The 23499-nt window shown below is 47.1% G+C and overlaps 1 protein-coding gene across 1 annotated transcript in view; it reads right to left on the reverse strand.

Annotated features, from left to right (window-relative positions):
- VAMP4 (vesicle associated membrane protein 4) overlaps positions 1–23499 on the reverse strand; it is a 177128-nt gene that overhangs the window by 70906 nt on the left and 82723 nt on the right. The window contains exon 6 of the mRNA XM_086957617.1: positions 4890–4990. Coding sequence (XP_086813743.1) covers positions 4890–4990 — 101 coding nt within the window. The remainder of the gene's footprint in view (positions 1–4889; positions 4991–23499) is intronic.

The following is a 23499-nucleotide window of genomic DNA, read 5'->3' on the forward strand; positions in this document are numbered from 1 at the left end:
ATTAGGTAATGGACCATCAGGAAATTCCAGTGGTGTTTTAGCCACATCCAGAGGTATAGGGCATCCTGGCACAAGGATCATGCCCCAACCCACTTGTTGCAAAAGCACATGGCGATAGTGTTGTCTGTGAACACTTAAATCAACCTCCCTTTGATGAATGTCAGGAAGTCTCAACGCCAAGCAGACGGCTCTCAACTCTAACAGGCAGACGCTGAGCGGAGCCTATACCCAAAGACCGGTGGCAGTTGACCGCCACTGCTCTCAGATAGCAGACCCAGCACAGAAGTGATGCCTTAGTCGCCACGGTCAGCTCTGGGTGAGGTAGGAAGAAAGGTCTGCCATTGACCAAATCGCAGTACAGCAGCCACCACTGGAGATCATTTGAAGTCTCACTGAGATCCAGGACTGGGGAATAAACATGTAAGCCTGAAGGTCCTGGACTCTTTTCTGGGGGCTAGGCATGAAACTGCAGTGTACAGAATTGGTTCAACCAAAGGGAGCATATCTGAAGGATGCATGCGTGTCTGTGCACTTTACAGTCAAACCCAACGCTATTGGGAGGTTTGCCATAGTCTGGGGGATGTTGATGCCTTAGATGACAGAAGCAAAAGGAACAAACGATGGACGAAAAGCAGAAAAGTGCAAACATTCACCACAAATCAGAAAGATCTGGGTTTAATCCATTGTTCTTTTGCTCACCACGCCAACCCAGTTTGAACCCAACAATATGTAAATCATTCTTGACCCTGCTCCTCATGGGAACAGTCTAGCCTGAACTGCTAAGCCATGTCCCCCCTGGCTGGAAACAAGCAACCTGGGACCGGTTTCGGGGCAAGCTCGGCTGATATGGGGTGATGCCCCGAAACCCGTCCCAGGATGCTCGTTTCTGGTCCGGGCAGGACCTGGCTTGGCAATTCTGGCTGGACTGTTCACATAAGAAGCAGGGTCAAGACTGATTTGCATATGGTTGGGTCCAAACTGGGGTGGCCTGGTGAGCAAAAGAACAATGGAGTAAACTGAGATCATTGTGACAGGGGGTGAATGTTTGCATTGTTCAGCATTTTGTCCATCTTTTGTTCCTTATGATGTGTTTTTTTTTTACTTACATGACAGAGCAACCAAGAGTGGTACTCCGAAGATGAGCTTGAACCACCTCCATCACTACTATGAGCACCTTAGGGGCACTGGCGAGGCCAATGGGAGCAGAAAAACCTGAAAATGTTTCTGACCCACCTTGGACCCGAGATAGTGCCTTTGGGCCTCCAGGACGGAGATATGAAAATAAGCGTCCTGAATTTTCATCCAGTCGCCAGGGTTAGGTAAGGGCAGATAAGATCTGGGCCAAAGGGAGCATGCTGACTTTCTCTTTGCATGGTCAAGTGTTGAGAGGGCCAAGGGCCCATATGGGAGAGGTCTACATCCTTCTTAGGCATCAGAAAGTAGTGGCACCAACAACCACATCTTACTTCCGATGCCAGCACCCTCTGCTCCTTTGCCCACAAGGGGACTGCTTCAAAGGTTTCTGGATCCAGTCTGATGCTTGGGGAATATTCCAAGGTGAGGGATTTGTGGTTAGAAGTCGATCAGAAAGAGCAAACACAAGAGCAGCTCTGCAGCACATCACTACGTGATTAAGCCCCTGCTAAACCCTACGCCCCCCCATCCCCATTACCTCCACCCCCATTGCAGCTGCAGTGCAGACCAGCGAATAACCAGGGCCTCAACTCTAGCCCACCCACTAGGAGTAGAGTGTGCCTGGTTCAGACAAGGCAAGGCCCTTTCAGGTTTTGCTGGGCTCTATTTGTGCCATTTCTCAGTCTCATTGGCCCTGATCCGGTTTCCTGCTCTTCTCTCTCCTCCAGTGCTCCTTATCTTTTTCCAGCTTCCCACCAACCATCCCTTGCTCTCCTCTTCCAACTTCCAGGACCTACTTAAGGGTGGACACTAAGCTAGCACGACAAAGGCAAACCATCTGCGCCCATCTGTGCCTGGACCGCACCCAGCCCCAGGAACCCTGGTGAAACATCACTTCCCCCATTGTATCCTGCACCACCACCGACCTACCACCGCTGGACATGCCATCACATCTGGAAAAACATCACAAGTGAGGACTGGGCTTACATCCATGCCGCACACTGGCCCGAGCACACCGGCAGCTCACTGAAAACCATCAAGAATTTCAACAGCTGGATCACCACATGCGCCGGCACCCTGGATCCGCTAACGTGCAACCCAATTGCAAGTGCTCTACTATAGTCCCGCTGGTCTACAGAGGAATTTAGGTTGACCACATCACTGCAAGCAACTGGAATGCAAAAGTAGAAGAAGCCATGACCACACACACAGAACAAAGCTTCAAATCCACCCAGAGTCACTACCACCAGCAGATCTGGAGCTCCAAGTGCGCAGATCTTGCAGACCCCAATGAAGCCAGCATGACCAGTAGCAAGGAAATCTCACCATCATCAAAGACCTCACCATGCCTCCAGCAACAGCAATCCTTCACAAGAGCTTTGCAACAATCTCTCAGAATTCTTCTGTACCAAATTCTCAACAGCAACTTTGACCCTCAAACCAACCCAGCCATTTTCGTAACTCAACTTCTCTTCACAGATAAAGGCCGAACCTTGACCAGGTGGCCCACTGTCACTGCTGAATAAACCATCACCACGATAGAGACCATCCATTCTGGCATTCCACCTGAGCCCCTTGTCCCTACCACACCTTCACCAAAGGGCTCCTAGTGATCAGTGAAGTAATAACACCCATGCTCCATCAATTCAGCCACTTTCCCTGATACCTGGAAACGCATCACTTCCCTGCTCAAAAAAACAAACCATCTGTTGAGATAGCCATGCTTGTCAACTACAGACCTATCTCCCTCCTGCCATAACCAGCAAAACCCTTAGAGAAGCTCATCAACCAACGCCCGCAGTCCTGCTCTGGCCCAAACATTACAGAATAGTACTCGTCGCCACCACAGACGACATGCACTTGATCCTAAACAGAGAAGATACTTCAGCCCTCATCCTCCTGGGCCGCTGTAGCATCTGACATAGTCTTGTACCCCATCCTCAGATGCCTATACGAGATTGGCATCCAAGGACCCGTTCTTCACTGGACTGACTCTTGCTTAACCAATAGAACAAAAGCTGTCTAGCCTGGCTCTTACTCCTTTGAAGCCAGAAAACTAATCTGTGGAGTGCCTAAAGATGCGTCCCGCTTTCTCACCGTCTTCAAAGCATACATGACCGACTCTGTCCAACTTAATCTGTGCACACATCAACATCCTCTTATATGCTGATGACACAGAAGTCATACTCTCCTTACTTGGCAAGTCCCCTGACAGAAGAAACAAGTTCACTGCCTTAAATGACCAAAGTGGCTACCCGGATGAAAACCAACGGTCTCAAGATCAACACTGACAAGATACAAGTAGTGATCTCCAACAAGACCACCACACTTCAGGGAGCTCCACTAGCCCCTTCAACAAAAATGCGCTCACTGCAATCTCCTCATTCATACATTACACAATTTGGGCCCCCCACCTAAACAGCCGCACCTCCTTCCACCAACCACCCAGACACCTCCGCAGGACTCCTGCTTGCACACATTCCTTGAACAAGATCTGGAGAGTGGGTCTTCTCTTACATTACACCCAACAGTGGGAGCAACCTCCCACTTCACATCAGAGAATCCGCTTCTTAAATCCACAAGAAGCTGAAGACCTGGCTATTCAATTAACCAACAGAATCCCGACTCGAGGAGACAACAGGTAGTAGCAGAGAGCAGAGACCCTTGACGAACGTGTGCCTACAGGTCCTGCCCCCTTGCGGGATTCATGCTGTACATGGCAAATTCACCATAGTTTTACAGCAGATCCAGGAGGTAACAATTTTCCTCAATCGCACCTTAGCGAGTGCGACACTTTCCTTCATTTTTGCCAGGTAGATCTTAACCACACTGTTTTCTTGCACACATCACTCTACAGGTCCTGAAGAAAGCCAGCATACTCTAGAGACTGGCTGAAACATGTAGACCTATACCCAGTATATTAGAGTCATAATAGTAAACTGTACACATATCCGCCCTTTTCTATTTTTAACCCGGTCATAAGGCCCACCATTAAAATTACCCCATAATAACGAAAGGAGCACTATAGACAGTTTCTTTCATTGCACCATATTGCACCTACACAAAACAAACCTGCTAGGCTGTAATTCAGGTGTCGCAGCACACCAGAGGTGCACTCGGCACCTTGGGAGGTACCCGATGATGAAGCATGCCACCAACTAGGTTGATGGGCGAGGGTTTTCATAAAAAAAGATTGGTTTCCCATAACAAACACCAGGCTTACACAGTTTGAGCCAGTTTTTTTATTATATATATATATATATATATATATATATTTTTTTTTTTTTTTTAAAGGAAAATGAACTAGCCCCACGCTGACTATTCCTCTCTCTCTCTTCTTCATCCCCACACATTCAATTAACCACCATGCCCTAGACAAGGAAGGAAAGCAGGACAAGCGCACACACACACACACACACCACACCTCCTCCTCTTACGGCTCTTCTAGCCAATATTAACATTATTATTCTTTAAATTGAAAATTCATTTAATAAATGGTCACAGATTTACTATGTATTTTGCATATTGTTTGCTCCTCTAGATCCCTCTTGCGATGTCACAACAGAGAAATAACTTGCCTAATTTACACTACAAATAAAATGGCACTTTATACCATGAAGAAGAATCCCTCAAGTATTTTTAAATATAGAATCACTTGAAAGAGTCTTTGAAAATTAGGACACCACCATCAAAACCCTGAGATGATAAAGGCTCAGCTTATAACATCAAGGAAGCAGACATCGCTCATCCCTCACCAGATTTGTCCTGCAGTTCATCAAGCCGCTCTCCTCGCTCAATCACCTTGGTGATGTTCTCTTGCATGACATCGATGACCTCGTCCACCTGGTTCTGGACACTAGCAAGAAGAACACAAGGACAATTAAAAAGAGGCATGCAAAGTCTGTTCCACAGCAGACATACCAAGGAGACAAGTAAAAAGTAATCAAGCCCCTAGTGGGAAGGGTGGAAAGTTGGTCATGATAAGAAGATGCTTGAACCAGTGGGCTCTAAATGCTCGGTCCGTGGAAATGCAAATTCTCAAAATTACACTTTAAGGGGGATGGATGGACATGGGTAACCTCATATAGTTGCTTCTCTGAGTTGGGTGCCACCTTTTCAGACATTAGCTCGTTGGGCTCCCACATTTACATAGCAGCAACCATTTGTGGGCTCAATCAGTTCTAGGAGTCAACGGATGTAAACTTTTGAGCTTAGGCTACTTGATTTGACATTTCGGTTTTGCTATCATACACTACAGAACATCAATCAATCAATCAATCACTTGTAAAGCGCGCTACTCACCGTGAGGGTCTCAAGGCGCTGAGGTGGGGGGGGGGGGGGGGGGAGGGGGGGGAGCAGCTACTGATCGTACAGCCAGGTCTTGAGGAGTCTCCTGAAGGTCAGCCGGTCCTGGGTCTGTCGTAGGTGGGTGGGGAGGGTGTTCCATGTGTTGGTGAGGTGTGTGAATGATCGGCCGCCGGCGGTCGCTATGCGGATGCATGAGACGGTGGCGAGGGCGAGGTCCGCAGAGCAGGCGGTTCGGGGTGTAGAAGTCGAGTCGGCTGTTGAGGTACTCTGGTCCAGTGTTGTGGAGTGCCTTATGAGCGTCGGTGAGGAGCTTGAAGGTGATCCTTTTGTTGACGGGAAGCCAGTGCAGGTCCCTCAGGTGGGCAGTGATGTGGCTGTGGATGTCGAGGAGGAGGTGTGCGAAGGCGTTCTGTATGCGTTGGGAGTCTCTTCTGGAGTTTGGCCATGTTTCCCGTGAATTGGGTGTTGCCGTAGCCCAGCTTGCTGGTGACGAGGACCTGGGTGACAGTTCTTCTGGTTCCGGTGGGGATCCATCTGTAGATATTGCGAAGCATGCGGCGGGTGTTAAAGGAGGAAGAAGAGACGGCGTTTACTTGTTGCGTCTTTGACCCCAGGTTGCGTGCATGGTCGGTGGGTGTCGGCGCAGTTCCCAGAAAGGCCGGCCACCAATGAGACGTCCCTGGTGGAGCGAGTGGAGCCAAGAATGAGGACCTCTGGCTTGTCAGAGTTCAATTTCAGGTGGCTGCTCTTCAGCCACTCGGCGGCGGCCTTCATCCCTTCGTGAAAGTTGGTTTTGGCAGTGGCGGGGTCCTTGGTGAGGGAGAGGATCAGCTGGGTGTCATCGGCGTATAAAACTACGTTTAGGTCGTCCGATCAGACTATGTTGGCGAGTGGTGTCATGTAGATGCTGAAAAGGGTCGGGCTGAGGGATGATCCTTGGTGTAAGCCGCAGGTGATCTTGGTGGCTTCGGATCGGAATGGAGGGAGGCGGACTCTCTGGGTTCTGTCGGTGAGGAAGAAAGTGATCCAGTCCAGGGCTTTGTCACGGATCCCTGCGTTGTTGAGGCATATGAAAAGGGTGTGGTGGCAGATTGTGTCGAAGGCGACCGAGAGGTCCAGGAGGATGAGGGCCGTGGTTTTGCTGTTGTCCAGCAGGGCCCGGATGTCGTCGGTGGCGGCGATGAGGGCAGTTTCGGTGCTGTGGTTGCTGTGGAATCTGGACTGAGAGGAGTCCAAGGAGTTGTTATCTTCATGGAGTTGGGTCAGTTGTCTGTTGACTATATTCTCGATAACTTTCGCCTGGAACGGGAGCAGGGAGATGGGCCGAAAGTTCTTGAGGTCCTTTGGGCCTGCCTTGGGTTTCTTGAGCAGGGCGTTGATCTCTGCGTATTTCCACCTTTCTGGGAAGGTGGCAGTCTCGAATGAGCTGTTGAAGATCTTACGGAGATGGGGTGCGATGATGGAGCTCGCTTTGTTGAAGATGTGGTGGGGGCAGGGGTCTGATGTTGAGCCGGAGTGGATGGTGTTCATGGTCTTGATGGTGTCTTCGTCGTTTATGTGGTGCCAGGAGTTCAGGCATCCGGTGTGACTGGGGGCGGTGGGTCTGGGGTGTCGGTGGCTGTTGGAGAGGTCTGGGAGTCGAAGCGGTCATGAATGTCTGAGATCTTACAGTGGAAGAAGGTTGCTAGAGAGTCGCAGAGGTCTTGTGACGGGGGGATGTCGTTGGAGCTGGAGCTGGGGTTGATGGGTTACTTCAAGATGTTTAAACCTTTCCGTGCTCGTGACAGAACGGTTCCGTCATGAGCCTCGGGTGGGCTGTGCTGGTGACGGAACGGTTCCGTCACGGCCCGCCTGCCCCCCCTGCGCGGCGCAAATTCCGCGCCTGCGCTGACGTTCCAAAGAGTGGGCGGGGCCGTGACAGAACAGTTCCATCACAAGCACAGCCCACTCGAGCGCCACGCGGTCCCGCCTCCCCCTTAGCGCTGCGGCGGAATAGCCGCCGCAGCTAAGGGGTTAAGAGCTCTTTTCTGTTGTGAGCATTGTTGTCGAAGTGTTCCTTTAAGGAGGTCCTTTTGCCCGTTTGGATGAGTTGGTGGTGTCTGCGGCTGGGGTTCTTGAGGGCTGCCTGGTTGTCTGGTGTTTGCTCGTGGCGCCATTTCTTCTCTAGTCTTCTGCAGGTCTGCTTGGATATCTAGAGATCAGAGGTGAACCACATGGCTCTTCTGCCGGTGCATCTGTTCGAGAGTTTCTTGATCGGAGCGAGAGTGTTGGTGCAATCGTTGATCCATTGCCTGAGGTTGCGGGTGGCTGTGTCGGTGTGGTCAGCTGGTGCCTTTAGGGCATGGAAGGTGGTTAGCTGGTCTCCGGTGATCTTGTTCCAGCTGCTGTGGGGGATTCTTTGCTGGTGGTTGTGCGCAGTGGTTTTCATGAAGGAGAAGTGGACGCAGTGGTGGTCGGTCCAGTGGAGTTTGGTGGTGTGGCTGACAGAGACGTGGCTGCTGGCGGAGAAAACTGGGTCAAGCGTGTGTCTGGCGGAGTGGGTGGGTGTTGTGACGAGCTGTTTGAGGCAGAGGCTGGCGAGATTGTCCAGTAGTATGGTGGAGTTGCTGACGGTGTTCTCGAGGAGGATGTTGAGGTCTCCGAGGAGATGTAATCTGTGGAGGAGGGGGCATGCGAGATGACGGCGTCTGATGGAGTCGATGAACTGTGCCTGGGGTCCGGGGGTTCTGTACACGAGGGTTCCTCCGAGTGTGGTGTTGGGATCGATGTGGATCTGGAAGTGCAGGTGTTCAGCGGTGCCGATGGTGTCCTCGATGTTGGTTGAGATTCTGAAGGTATTTCTGTGGACGATGGCGATTCCTCCTCACGGTCCGTTGGTGTAGTCCCTGCAGGTGATCTTGTAGCCATTCGGGATGGCTTTGTCAACGTCGGGTGCGATGAGGTGTCATCCAAGTCTCAGTCAGGAACGCAACGTCTGGGGAGGATGAGTCGAGCAGGTCCCAGAGTTTGATGGCGTGCCTGTGGATGGAGCGGGTGTTGAGCAGTATTTATCTAAGGTGGTTGTTGCCTGCCTTGGTGGCGGGGGCAGGATGTGCTGTCGTACGCTTGCTGGTAAAGCTGCAGTTTCAGCAGGTGAATGGTCCGTGGGTTTGCTTTTGGGTGGCCTGGAAGCTAGTGGTCGGTCGGCGTTGAGTGCGTGGAGGTGGTCGGCGTCGTACAGGCGTCTGGTGTCGTGGTTCTCGCGGGGGCCAGGGTGTCTGGCGCTGGGCACGTTCCAGGGCAATCCAGAGGTGCATTTTGTGGCAGTGACATCACAAAGTGATGCACACAATGGGGGAGACTAGTACTGAATGTGTGTGTGGTTCATAAAATTAATGTGGTGGCATCATCACTGCCATAAGAATGGCTGGATCACAGCAGACATGCAACTTTTAGGAATGTGGTGAGGCCACGAGCCATCTTTATCACCCATTTACTACGTTCCTATAATAAAACCTATACAAGCAAAAGGAAAGTTTACAATAAGAAAACTTCAGATGTCATTGGCTCAGATCAGTTAAAGGCAGACTGCAGTACTTAAACAGTCGCTTTGTCACAGAAATGCAATACGTAAAGTTAATGAGATGCAAAATTGCCCAGACGAGGAGCTTTCAATAACACAGTTGATACAGTTCCACTTCATTTACCCATCTAATTGTTCCTCATCTGTGCATACTATTGAGTAGACTGGATTGAAGACACCCACTTTCCTCAGTTTGGCCATCTGTTTTTTCCTTGGTCAAGCATGGGTTGCCGTAGCCTATCAGCATCAAGTACATGCACTAACATCATTATTCTTAATGACAAAGGGCCTGGGTGGCCCTTAGTTAAATGATGGACAGTGCTCATGTGACAACACAGACACATGTTTAGTAATTATAAATCAGGCTTGAGGAATAAGGACTAACACGTGGAGGTAGAGATGACAGCAAAAATACAGCCATCGTCTTTTGTGAAAGTCACAAAAGATGATGGCCTGTAAGCCTGGACACCTATTCACAAACCAACCTCTATGATAATGGGGATTTTTGGTTCTCTGTCACGGCAAAATAAGTTTTGGATCAGGTTTATAGGGTATGTCTACATTAAGTACAGGTTTAATCCCTTCCCTAATATTGTGAACATTTTACAATTAGTGTAAGTGTGGAAAATAAGCTGTCATACAACAAGTAAGTTTGCAAGAATTTGGAACGCAGGTCTTCAAATAGCAAAAGTTGCTTTTATGGATTTACTCATTGACACGATACTGAAGCTACAGCTTGTAGTTCTTTTTTGAGCTTGAATCACACGAAACTAGTAGCTGGTAAGCTTGGGGATTTTATAAGTTATATTAAGTACATGTGAATACTTTGAGTGGACAGAACAGTATAGGAGATCCAGCCAGACCACGGGCCATATGTATCATAGTTCCGTTTTGCAATTCCTAAATAGCGATTTTTAAGGAATCGCCATTTAGGAATCGCAAAATGGTATTTTTTTAGCGATTCCTTAATCTTCCTTAATTGCAAATTCGCATTTTGCGAATTCGCAATTAAGGAATAATTACCAATGCATTCCTATGGGCCAGGAGGCCCATAGGAATGATTGCGAAATAATTCTCAAATTGCGAATTCGCAATTTGCTAATCGCAATTTGAGAATTATTGCAAGAGTGCAGGGGTGTCTCAAGGACACCCTGCTGCACCCCTGTAAATTACATGTGTGTGCATATGGCGCACATACATGCCCAATGGGCATGTATGTGCGTCATATGCCACCCTCACAAATGCACAATTGTGCATATTTACAAGAAATCGCAAATTACCACCAACTACAAGTTGGTGGTAATTTGCGATTTCTAAACCTGAAATCGCAAGTCTAAAAAGCTTCATACATAGCATTTAAGAAATCGCAAAATTGCGATTCCTTAAATGCTTAAGCAAAATTTATTTTGCTAATGTTTCTTACATTTCAAAATCGGTAAAAAGGCCTTTTGCGATTCGCTAAGGCCGAAATTCTGCAAATTTCGGCCGTAACCAATCGCAAAAGGCTTGATACATATGGCCCCACATTCCAAAATATATATATATATATATATATATATATATATATATACATACATACATACATACATACATACATACATACACACGCTCGCCTTAGGACAGGAAGATCACAACGATGTGAGAACTTTAAAATAAGGAGCAAGGTAGAGTATTTTTCCAACATAATACTTTTTATTTTTTTTTATTTTATATAACGCGAACCAGACCCGATGAGATCGGGTATCAGAGAGCTTTACACAGCACCAGTTTCGTAACACAAGGACACATTCATTTTTGTTAGGCACATGGAGATTAAATGATTTGCCCAGAATCACAGGATGTTTAACCTCGTTGCCGAGACTCGAACCCGCTTCCCCAGCTTCCACGTCGACCGCTCTAGCCCTGAGGCTACATACTCTCCCCAAAAGCCTCCCAAAAGCCCCAACATGGTCAGCAACTCTGCACTGGATGCTGTAAGATACGCCCCTCAGTCAGCCTTCATCTGAACTACTTACAGTAAATGCCTCATGTATAGTACTTTACAGCATATGCAATGGCCATTTATCAGATGCAACTAAGCGGACACCGAGTTACTCTTTTTTAATTTTTATTCTGCTAAGATCTGGAATAAAAAATGTCGACATGTTAAATTAAACTGTTGTCCAATCGATTAGGGCACCTAGGTCTCTTTGTTCTGTGTGCATAGTCAGAAAGAGGTGGCAACTCTATACTAGTTAATGTGGGACTGAAATTTACATAGGAGACTGCAACACCGCATAAATGTGCTAGCCCAAAACAGTTTGAAACACAAGCAGAACATAAACTGCGTTTCATTCTTGCTTATAAAGTCAAACGGACAATTCATGTGCTGAAAAAAGAGTGTATTGATTTTACCGAGTTGCGTGTTGAGCTAATGAACATATAAGCTACTGAACTTTTGGATAAGGGCATGGTTAATTGGTATGCAAGTGCAAAAGTCACCGGTTGATGCCATAGTCCAACAACTTGAATGTCATTAAAACGCTAAAATGGTTATAATAAAAAAAGACAAAAAAAAACACAAAGCACCATAGGTTCCCAAAGTTATTTTTATATAAGTGCCACTGGTGCTGCAAAGTATAAAAACTGCCAGGTTTTGATTTCACCTCGTGCCTTTCTTCTACAATCTTACACTTTCTAGCTCCATTTCACAATTAAAGATTCTTTCATTCCTGCTTTCTCCCTTAGTCAAGGTTCCCTATTATGGCAATATCCTTTTTAAGTCCAGACTTGCATGGAGCATGCTCTGCGAGGCATGGTGGATTCAGTACATGGGCTTCAAGCCTGCCCATTGCTAGTCATTTGGTTGTTCCGGATGCCTTACCAAATTCTTTACTTTTGAATGTTAAATCGTGCCCCTTCTTTTGGTCTTTTCCTTGTACAAGGACCCATTTCCCTTCTGCCCATCTCAGTTAATTTTGTGCACTATTTTTTTCGATTGCCTGCCTCGTGCTCTGGAAATGCTGCAAATGTGAGCAGCTGACCAGTGTTACTGCTTTCCCCTCCCATCCACCATTTCAGCTGGTGTTCTCCTCTTCGCACCTTAGCTTTCACTTATGATCTACAGTGTCTGGGTCTCTGAAGATCCAGTTGAGCAGTCACAAAGTTAAAATGTTAGAAACGTGACTTCTCGCCAGCAACCTTTCACCAAATCTTTTGGTTTTAGCATTAATTAGGCTTCACTCGTTCGGAGCTCTGTTGCTCTGTTTTTGTAAACAGGGCAGTAAATCTTGTTATTTTTCTGGTCACAAAATGTGGCAGCTGTCTATCTGTTACCAATGGTAATTCCTCATTCTAAGTCCTCTACACAGTGCTGCAGCTGCTTCTTAGGTTCCAGTGGTAATTCCCCATTCTTAGTCCTCTAGGCAGTGCTGCAGCTGAGTCTCTGATCCCAGTAATAATTCTTCATTCTTAGTCCTCTAGGCAGAACTGCTAGCTGCTACTCTGGTTTTGTAGGTAATTCCTCATTCTTAGTTTTCCAGACAGTGCTCCTAGCTTCTACTCTGGTCCAGTAGGAATTTCCTACATTTTAAATCCTCTAGGCAGTGCTGCAGCTGTGCCTCGGTTCCCAGTGGCAATTCCTCATTCTTAGTCCTCTAGACCGTGCTGCAGCTGCTTCTCTGGTCCCAGCGGTAATTCCTCATTATTCAAGGACCGGTTGGACAACAACGCACACAACAGCAAGGAACTCTTCAACATCGTGAAAGAGCTTTCCAACCCCAACGCAGAAAACAACGACATCACCCCATCGCAAGACCTCTGCAACTCCCTCGCCTCCTACTTCCACAACAAGATCACAGACATACACAGCGGTTTCAACAACCAACCAACGCACACCACGACCGACCAGCCACCCCCGCCCACCACCACCCTTCACGCCTGGACCCCGATCAGCACAGAAGACACCATCCGCACGATGAACTCAATCCACTCCGGATCACCAACCGACCCCTGCCCCCACCACATCTTCAACAAAGCCGACGCTGTCATCGCACCCCACCTGCGAGACATCATCAACACATCCTTCGACACCGCCATCTTCCCCGAGAGCTGGAAACACGCCGAACTCAGCGCTCTACTCAAGAAACCAACAGCGGACCCCACCGACCTCAAGAATTACCGCCCCATCTCGCTTCTCCCGTTTCCAGCCAAAGTCATCGAGAAGACCGTCAACAAGCAGATGGCCGCCTTCCTCGAGACGAACGGATCCCTCGACCCCTCACAGTCCGGCTTCCGAGCCAAACACAGCACCGAGACCGCCCTCATCGCCGCCACCGATGACATCCGAGCCCTGATGGACAATGGAGAAACAGCGGCCCTCATCCTCCTAGACCTCTCCGCAGCATTCGACACGGTCTGCCACCGCACCCTAATACGGCGCCTCAGCAACATCGGAATCCAGGACAAGGCGCTGGAATGGATCATCTCCTTCCTCGACGGAAGAACACAGCGAGTCCGCCTACCACCGTACAAGTCAGAGGCCTCCGAAGTCATCTGCGGCGTCCCCCAAGGATCATCCCTGAGCCCCACCCTCTTCAACGTCTACATGAGCCCCCTCGCGGCCATCGTACGCAAACACTACCTCAGCATCATCTCCTACGCCGACGACACCCAGCTGATCCTCTCCCTGACCAACAACCCCGCCGCCGCCAGAGCCAACCTACACGAAGGGATGAAAGAGGTAGCCGAGTGGATGACGACCAGCCGCCTGAAACTGAACTCGGACAAGACGGAGGTCCTCATCCTGGGCTCCTCTCCCTCCGCCTGGGACGACTCCTGGTGGCCTCCCGCCCTGGGCACCGCACCCAAACCGACAGACCATGCACGAAACCTGGGCTTCATCCTGGACTCCTCCCTCTCCAGGACCAGGCAAGTCAGCAGCGTCTCCTCGGCGTGCTTCAACATCCTACGCATGCTACGGAAGATCTTCTGGTGGATCCCCACAGAGACCAGGAAGACCGTCACCCAGGCCCTCGTCACCAGCCGACTGGACTACGGCAACGCCCTCTACGCCGGGACCACCGCCAAGCTCCAGAAGAGACTCCAGCGGATCCAAAACGCCTCAGCCAGACTCATCCTCGACATCCCACGATCCAGCCACATCTCCGGACATCTGAGAGACCTTCACTGGCTCCCCATCAACAAGAGAATCACCTTCCGCCTCCTCACCCACGCACACAAAGCCCTACACGACCAAGGCCCGAGCTACCTCAACAGCCGAGTCAACTTCTACGCTCCCAAACGCCACCTCCGATCAGCCAACCACGCCCTCGCCACCGTCCCCCGCATCCGAAGAGCGACTACAGGAGGACGGTCCTTCTCCTACCTGGCCGCCAAGACCTGGAACTCCCTCCCGTCCGACCTGCGCCTGACCCAAGACCACCTCTCCTTCAGGAAGAAGCTGAAGACCTGGCTGTTCGAGCAGTAGCGGCACCCCCCCCAGCGCCTTGAGACCCTACGGGTATGTAGCGCGCTTTACAAATGTCACTGATTGATTGATTGATTGATTATTAGTTCTCTAGGCAGAGCTGCGTCTCTGTTCATACATCCCCTACATTACAAACTAAAACACACAGATAAAAGACATTGTCTTTTTACAACAAATGCAAGAACTATTGCATTGCAAATGCACATTTCCTTTTCTACCTCTCTCTTGCTTGGAGTCAGTCTGATGATCAAAAAGAAGTTCTAGTCCCCAAAAAAGAGCACCGGTACCCACCAGCAAAAATTAAGTTCAAACGCGAAAACCAATGGCAACTACCAGTTACAATGAAGGATTCAGGATTCTGGAGTTCTGAATCCCACAGTGCTTACTCCTGAAAGCACATTCCATGAATATTTACGTAGACCTTGGCGTGCAGCAGCCCAGCTTCCATCCAGAAATGCATTTTATGGGCATAGCGTGGCACTAAATAAAACGAGAAATGTATACTCCGACACAGCAGTCCTATGCTTCATTTTTATGGGCGCATATGTGAAGGAAACATCTGAGGAATCAATTACAGTTGCGCTAACGTTTCCATGAATGTCAAGAGTCAAAGGTCACGTGTCAGGAAGACCTTTGTGGATCCTGTCTCAGGTGCTACCAGAGTGTAAAACTAATGGATGCACGCTCAGCATGGCTCGCTGCTGCAGAACCCATAGACAAGCTTCCATTGGTCACACAGAGCTACACCCAGCACACCGGAGGGAGAATGTTTAAAGGCTTCCAATCCGTGGAAAAACAATTCTGTAATATATTCAACCACTGACATCTCTTCTCCCACCCCCGCAAAGAAATGTATTAACCCACCTTGAGGGTTAAAAACCAAAGGCATGAAACCACTGGGAAAAGCACCCACCACAGATGGTAACATGATCTGTGGAGGTCAGAGACGCTTGACCTTGGTCGAAAGGCATCCTAGCTTAAACTTAGTAAAGCTTCCCTTAAAGATTTCTGCATGCGCAAACTAAAACTAATACAAATTACTCCAAATCCTGTAGACTACACAAACAGACGTGAAGGTACGACACGTGCTTGAAGACCAACTCAAACAGTAGCACAAAGGAGCCTGTCATTTGGGACAGCACCGAACTCTCCACTTCAGTGCCTCCTGCCATCTCCCCCAGGAGACTAGAACCTCACAGTGGAAAAATAGGAGGTGGACACTACCCAGCCAGGATATGGTCTCCCATGAAATGGTTACCCATTCTGTTGCAAACACGACTGGCCCCACGGAACAAGACCGGGGATTCTTAGCAGAAGGTGGTACGAAATGGAGAAAAGAACGAAGCAGGGGAGGTGTGCGGATCAGAGATCACCTCAGTGCAACTGGACCATCAGTGCTCCTTCCATAGGGAACCAGGGGCTGATACGAAGATAGCGTTGAGGAAGGACAGCCCCAGTAGCAGAGGCAGATCACCTCTCGAGGAGCTTCGAAGGCACTAGAAGTGATGCTAGACAGCCCATCAGAGGAGCAGACAAGTATCCCCTCACCCAATTATTCAATCAATGAGCCATGGTTTGTGGCAACGCCAGCTGTAGTAGTGAGATAAACAACAATTAAAAGTGACTAACCACAAAGGATTTGTTAAATGCGAACCAAATTAAGGAGTGGTATGTGGAGTTTAGGATTTGCTTCCAGCTCCAAATTGATGGGACTGTGACCACGTTTTCAATAATAAGAACCTTACACACTTAAACTGCACACATCTTCGGGCATGCATCTAAAGCTAAAGTGGAGCACTGACTCGCACCTGAAGACCAATGCAATAAATAACATGTAAAGACCACACTATTCCAGGACCTGAATAACATTTAAGAAACACATAAGGACAGGCACCGAAACAACAGACTGCCAAACACCCATGCACCCTACTACACTGTAGGGGCTAGGCAGTCTTCATCTGCCCTGAAGCACCACAATTCTACATGAAAGGAGAAGGGGTGGAAATTCAAGAGGAAGAAGAAATGGGGGGTGGGGGGGGGGGCATAAGCTCGGATGTGGATAAGCTGTGGCCAAGGCATTCAGCTGTTCAGCACCAATGAAACCCAATGAGGCAAGAACACGACTGGGCTTCTTTGGTTCATAGACAGCAGACCTAGCAACTCAACCTGTGCTGCTTCTTTTGGGGCAGACATTATTTAAATATAGTTGGGCTCCCTTGGAGGCACAAACTAAAAACATGTAATGGCATGCTCCATGGAATTCACATTAGTTTAGTGCAGTGGTTCTTAACATGTGGTGCGGGGACCCGTGGCAGCCAACAAGGCCTACCCAGGGTGTGGGGGTGGGGGGATGGCGCAACAGCTTAGAAAATTAAATAATATTAGAGGAGTTCATATAAATAAAGAAGCAACGTGTAAAATGTAACATTTTGAAATGTTCTGTAAATATGAAGCAATTTGAAACTGAAGGCTAAAAATGTAATTGGTGCCCTCTGATACATTAGTACTGCTCACACAAATCGAACAGAATATAGTACAGATGATGGGTGGACTCAGTGGAATTTAGAAAATCCACAATTTTCTGATTAAAATGAAAATTTGTGAATACAATATTTCATAATTTTTATATTTGTGCATTAGTTTGCTAAAATGCTGGTTTCTGTATTTGTGCATTGTTTTGAGCTTTCAATCATCGAAATTGCTCAAGACTGCATCCCTGGCCTCTAGTAATGACTGGACTCCTCTGGGGTCCCCGGATTAGAGTAATTATTAAGTGGGGGTCCACAGAAGTCAAAAGGTTAACCACCACTGGTTTAGGGCAATGGTCCAAACATTTCCACCTACCCCATGTTTGTTGTCTCTGAGAAAAAACATTAGATTTTTGTTACAAACTGGATCTCAAGCTTTGGGTTGAACAACAGTGATAGGGAGGCCTTGAATCACAAGAGGGTAATCCGGTAGGCAGCCTCAGATGTACAGCACCCCCACTCTGCACGAATATTCCAGTACAAACCCTACTTCCATTCCGAGGAGAAATATTTCTCACCAGCACTGTGCCAAATTGTGCCTGTATTCCACTATAACAAGCATTGGTAATGTCAACAGACCTGGCTTATAACTGAAAGTCAAACACACAAGACGATGGACCGAATGTTGCACATTGGCAAAACATTCACCCCCCAGTCAACTGATCCGGGTGTAATCCATCATCATTCTTTAGCTCATTCTGCCACCCCAGTTCAGACATGGCAAAATGCAAATCAATCTGACCCTGTGCCTCATGGGAACAGTCTGGCCCGAACTGCCGAGCCATGTCTTCCCTGGACCGGAATCAAGCATCCTAGGACCGGTTTCTGGCTATCAGCCATCATCAGCCAGGATAGCTGGACTCCAGTGGCGTAGTGAGCACAGGACCCACGTCTGGGCATACCCTTCCCACATAGGTCGATCAGCAAACCCCCCCCCCCCCCCCCCACCCCTCCACCCCCCACAGCAATGGGCGGCCATCGCCTATGAGAAGTGTTGGCCATCTAGGAACAAACTGAGGATAAATTATGCATTTACCAGTCCAAGATGCCTTCCTGGTTTAGGAACCGTGGCCGCTAGATGCATCGCACTGGAGAGAAGATGAGAGATGAGCAGCAAACGAGTAGCGGTTTGGGAACCTTTTCGACCACCAATGCCTGGATATGTTCCACTTGACCAGCACACAACACATACAAACCAGAATGAAGTGTTCCCTGAGTCCACCCCAACCCGGGAATTTTCACAAAACAGCCTTCTTGGAATCACGCTCAAGTGCAACCCTCGTCATCTCTTCCCAGGGCCGGCTCTAGGACAGTGCGAACAACAGGCGGGCGCTGACTTGGGGTGGGAGCGTCATTTTTTCAAGTATATAAACATTTTAAAAACACCTGCTGCCCTGTTCTTGGCCTACAGCAATTTTCAGGCATCAACTAAAATGTCAAGATAACTCCGGTGATTAAGCCTCTTGCTGGCAAGGGGAGGTTGTCTAGTGGAAGTTTTGACTCATCCAAAGGTAGCAAGCGCAGTGGGTTGAAATATCTGCATGGTACACGTTCTTAGCAGCAGGCAACGTGCATGTAATGTTAATAGGTCAGTGAGTTACTGCTTCTGAAGAGAGCTCCTTTTGTCACTTGTCGTTTGCAATTCAAAATCCTAATACAGAAGATTGAGCTCATAACTGATCAAAGAGCTGTGTGTAAACTGCAAGTATTATGTTAGAGCTATGTGTTTTTTTGCCCATACTTTATCTTAATCTTGCCAAAATGGTTCATTTGGGCAGAAAACAATGCTTGTTATTAAAGAGAACCCTAACAATGGTGTTACATTTTAAATTCCGAATGTGTGCTTTTCCAGAATAAGGGGTCAAACCTTATTGCCTACCAGTATCGAGGAGTAGTCCTGTTTGAGGTAACCTTTCCTATACACTGATTTACACACATATGATTGTCTCTGTACAATGTGTGTGCAATGTAAAGTGCTCTGACACCTTACACTTGTAGGAGTGGTGCTATAAAACTAAATGAATCCGAGAGACAGTGGTTCTGGAGACTTGAGAGGCACTGTTAAAGTGGCGGTGGTGAGGTAATCTGTGGCAGAGGTGGACATTGGGGGTGCCAACAAACATTGTAGCACTGGGCACCATCAGTGTTAAAGCCCACCCTGCCTCTTCCACTGTTGAAAGTATTCTGATCCTGGATGTGGCAATAACTGGGCACTCCATCACTGTGTGAATCCAGTTGCTCCATACATTCCCACACTGGAGGTACTCCAGCCCTCTAGCAGGGACCATCACAGCGCAAACTTACCAAGGTTTGGTCAAAGGGGGTGATCGACATTAAAACACTTAAAACTACTATTAGTGAAACTCTATTTAACAAAACACACCTTTACATGCGTAATAACAATCCAATCCCCTGCTAAGGTCTATTGACCTTAACATGTTTTTCATAATAGAGAAGTCAGGCCGAACGGATCAGACCTATGCCATCTGATATAAAGCTTTTCCAATGAATGAATCCGGTTTATGTCCGTTAAAATTGGCGTGTCACCACAGCCAAATCAGGCCTGCTATATTGAGCATTATATGGGCATTCACTTTCCAACAAGGTAACCATCAGACAGCAACAAAATTTGAAATCTCTACAAAATGACAGGCGGAAAAACAATGTACAATCCTAGAGGCCTAAAATGGCTCTAACCTCGCCAAGGAATGTCAAAGGGCATAGCTAACACCTGCATCTTTTAGCTGTACAGTGATCTGTGACCTTCCATGCAACAAACTACCTGTCTACACTCTTTAACGGTGTGACACCAGTCTACCTTAAAGGCCTACTGGCTTCAACAAATGCTTTGCTCAGCAAATAAGTTCTAACCAAGCCTGTAGCTCTGACTTTTCATAATTAACACGTAAGACGTATGGTATCTAACTTAACTTTTACCACTGAAACAAGAAGATTTTAGGCCATTGGCTCGGCACCATAAACTGCTCCCCCCCCTGCTTTATAGGGCATAAACCAGGACACATTTGCATTCAGTTCTAAAAGAAAAATTACTTTACATCCAGGGTTTGTCAGAGCTGGAAACCAACACCCAAACAAAAAAAATCGGTTTATGGTCTTTAACACTGTGTAATAACCGCCGACCATTAAATGCCCATTGGCGTTAATTTAACACATGCTTTTCACAATAAATGCTACGCTTGCTGCCCTGGTCATACCTTTACGAATAAACAGATAAGACGTATTATACGGGACCCAAAACTTCTCCCAATGAGCAATCCAGGCCTATAGCCTTTATTGCTTGATCACCATACCCACATAAGGTCTATTTTACTAGGCATGCGTTTCCCACAAGGTAACCATCATGCATACAGCCACAAAATGACTAATCTACCCAAAGTAGAGCTAAAAAATAAAATACAATCCTCTTAAAAGGACTAACAAAGATTAGCTAGTGAAGCACAGAGCTGGAGTCGCAATATATGTGTTTCCAGGTACTGGAATTAAGCGTGTGGTAATTTGAGCACCATTCTAAACACATACTTCTATTTGCTCCTTGTTTCTCCAAGTATACGAGTGCGCTGCCGATGTCCTGGCAGAGCCAGCTACTAAGTCGGTTATTTCTTCTTTAAAAATGAAAAAACACTGGGACAGTGCAAACTCACAGGCACAAGAGTAAAATGCATTTTCACAGCCTGCCTTCTCTTTGAATATAGACAATCCAAGGGGCTCGCAATTGAACACTCAATGCAGCAACACCCCAAATCTGTAGCATTGTGGTCCCCCAACAGAGTATTCACAATTAACCAACAACCCTCTCCCACAGTACTGGGAACTAAACACAACATTCACAATGGTGTGGTGGAGAACCAGAATATCCACCAGCATAAACACAAAGTCCTAAATATGGTATTGAAAAATATTTCGCCACTGGAGTTAGTTATGTTGATTTGTATAGCGCACTATGAGAGGGTATTCAGCCGCTTGGGCAAGGTGTAGGATAGTAAACTATACACCAAATAGCAAAATATTTTTGGGAAACGATATTTAGGAGACAATATTTAAGTCGGACAAAATTTAGGACTACAATATAGTGCACAAAGAATCAAGGGTCATCCAGGAATCACTAGGGACCTGGTGGTATCATGAAATAATAAACAAGGATCAGTGGTCCCTACTTTTAAATATGCTGAAATGTAGTGATAAACCATAAAAATAATTAGTAAATACAATTTACAGAAAATAAAATTTGAAAGGTGCCAGTGAGATCAAACGGGCACAGTGCTCTGAAAAATATGACACACGGTCAATAAGGCAGCATACAGATGTAACACAATCAATAGGTATAAGCATGGTCCGTATGGCCATTAACAGACTGAACGGGTGCGTGACGGCTGACGGAATTTTAATTCCGTAAGGCTATGGGATCAACATCAGAACTCTAATACAAGAGAGCCCCATAGCAACATAAAAGACTTGAAGTGATCAAAAGCCTGGAATGAGGTGCAAGAATCCACCAGGCAGCCAGACTCAACGGATGGGAGCAATAGCTCTGTGTAAAAAAAACAACAACAAAAACAAGCATTTGTATAGCCTATAGGTCTCGCCTTTGGGACCTTAAGTGTTTAGCCATGCAGCACATTATCGCGGGTGCTACAACATCCACTGTTCTCATTCAGACGTGAAACACCGTTTGGAACTCGTAAGCCAAGCACTGTAGCAAAGCATTTTTCAAGTGCTTCAATGCCTTATAAGTGTAGTATATAAATCCAATGATAAAAGACCACGTCTCAAGCGGGACAGGCCATTCATTATGTTTACATTAAGGGGACAGAAATATAAAATAAGGAAAAGATATGGTCTAGTGCCCAGGTTTTACTCCAAGAACAAATACTATACAGAAATAATATAATATTCAGCATCAAAATACCGAGAGATCGTTTGGTATGTGGTGTTAAGCAATGCTAATACGGTCACCAAAATTCATAGGCATACAAATACGGTTATTAACAAGAGAGCATGCCTATTCCGGGTTTTATACCATCTTAGCCCTTTGAAGCAGCCCTGCGGAAGCGAGAGGACAATATAAGCAACGTACATACCCTCCAGAAATTAGGACACATCATCCATTCAACACAGGCACACTTTCCGGAGTATACCATTTAGAAGGAAATTAGCAGTCTACTAACCAAATCCATCTACTCCGCACATCTGAGAAGGAAACATTGTTTCAGACATCCTGGGAGGGAGCAAATCTCATCTGCACACAACCCACCATCCTAGTTTAATGCATGGATTCTGAGCACACTGGGTTAATGGCGAACACTGCAGAGATGTAACCCAGACACTCACAAAACAGCTGTAATGGTGCATACACTAATGAAACACAAGCTGTAAAGGCGCACATAAACATGTAATAACACACCCACCCATGTAGTGGTGCATGCATGTACAAGCACACATCATACAGGTAATAGAGTACGCAGGTATGATGGCACTACACACACAATAAGGATGTAACGGCAAACACAAAATTAATGATAGTATCTGTACAGCACCTTCATACCCCCAACAAGGTTTCAAAGCACCTTTCTGGCTGACTGAGTATGTAACTACTTAATTTTTTGTGTCTGAGAGGTAGAATGTGTGCTTGGTGGAGTGGTCTATGTGGCCAGTGTTTTAGTGTTCTGCAGAAGGTTTGAAAGAGGCTCCAGTTACGTGGTGCTTAACTGGTGGCTGCGCTTACGCATAACATGAAAGGGAAATGTTGGAGAATAGGGTCATAGTGGGATAGATTTCGCTTAGATGCATCAAAGTGCAATGGCATGAGCACACACTCAAAATGGAAACCTACAGACCGATCTGGGACAGGGATATTTTCAAATACACATTTCAAAAGGGCCCCATGCGCATACATTCACTGCATCACGCGTTTCAACATCTCATTGCCATATGCAGGTTCTGTACCAAAGAGGCAGGTGCAGGTTCGGGATCGGGAGTGCACAAATTTCTCTGGGAATCGATTCTTCACATTCTGGCAGACAAGAGATATTATACAATGTGCAAACACATCAGAATGTTGTAGTTCCCTCGTCTGCATCAAGAAGGTACACATTTAGTGCTCAGTTCTGTCTGCACACTATGCTTTTTTTTGTTGCCCAGTATGTACGCCATTATTATTTACTTATTTTGCTCTCTGTGATTTGTAAACTACATCACGGAGCTTAGAGCCACGCTTATAGCGCTTTGTATGTGAAAAATAATATTCAGTTTATGATTGGGAAATCGACAATTTTTTTAGGTCTCGTAGAGAGACCTATTGGTGTGAAACCAAAAAGATAAACCAGCGGATTTGTAGAAGTGCACGCCCTCTTGCACGAGCTTGCCCGAGCCTTCCAGCAGCATTTCTCCTCCCCTTACCATTTGCTCCTGCCTCCGAGAGCTTCAAAGGGATCTGCTTCCCCGCCCACTGCTTCACACTTCACGGCCGCCAGGCCGTGACT

Source organism: Lissotriton vulgaris, chromosome 1_1 (assembly GCF_964263255.1).
Source record: "Lissotriton vulgaris chromosome 1_1, aLisVul1.2, whole genome shotgun sequence".
NCBI classification, from domain to species: Eukaryota; Metazoa; Chordata; class Amphibia; order Caudata; family Salamandridae; genus Lissotriton; species Lissotriton vulgaris.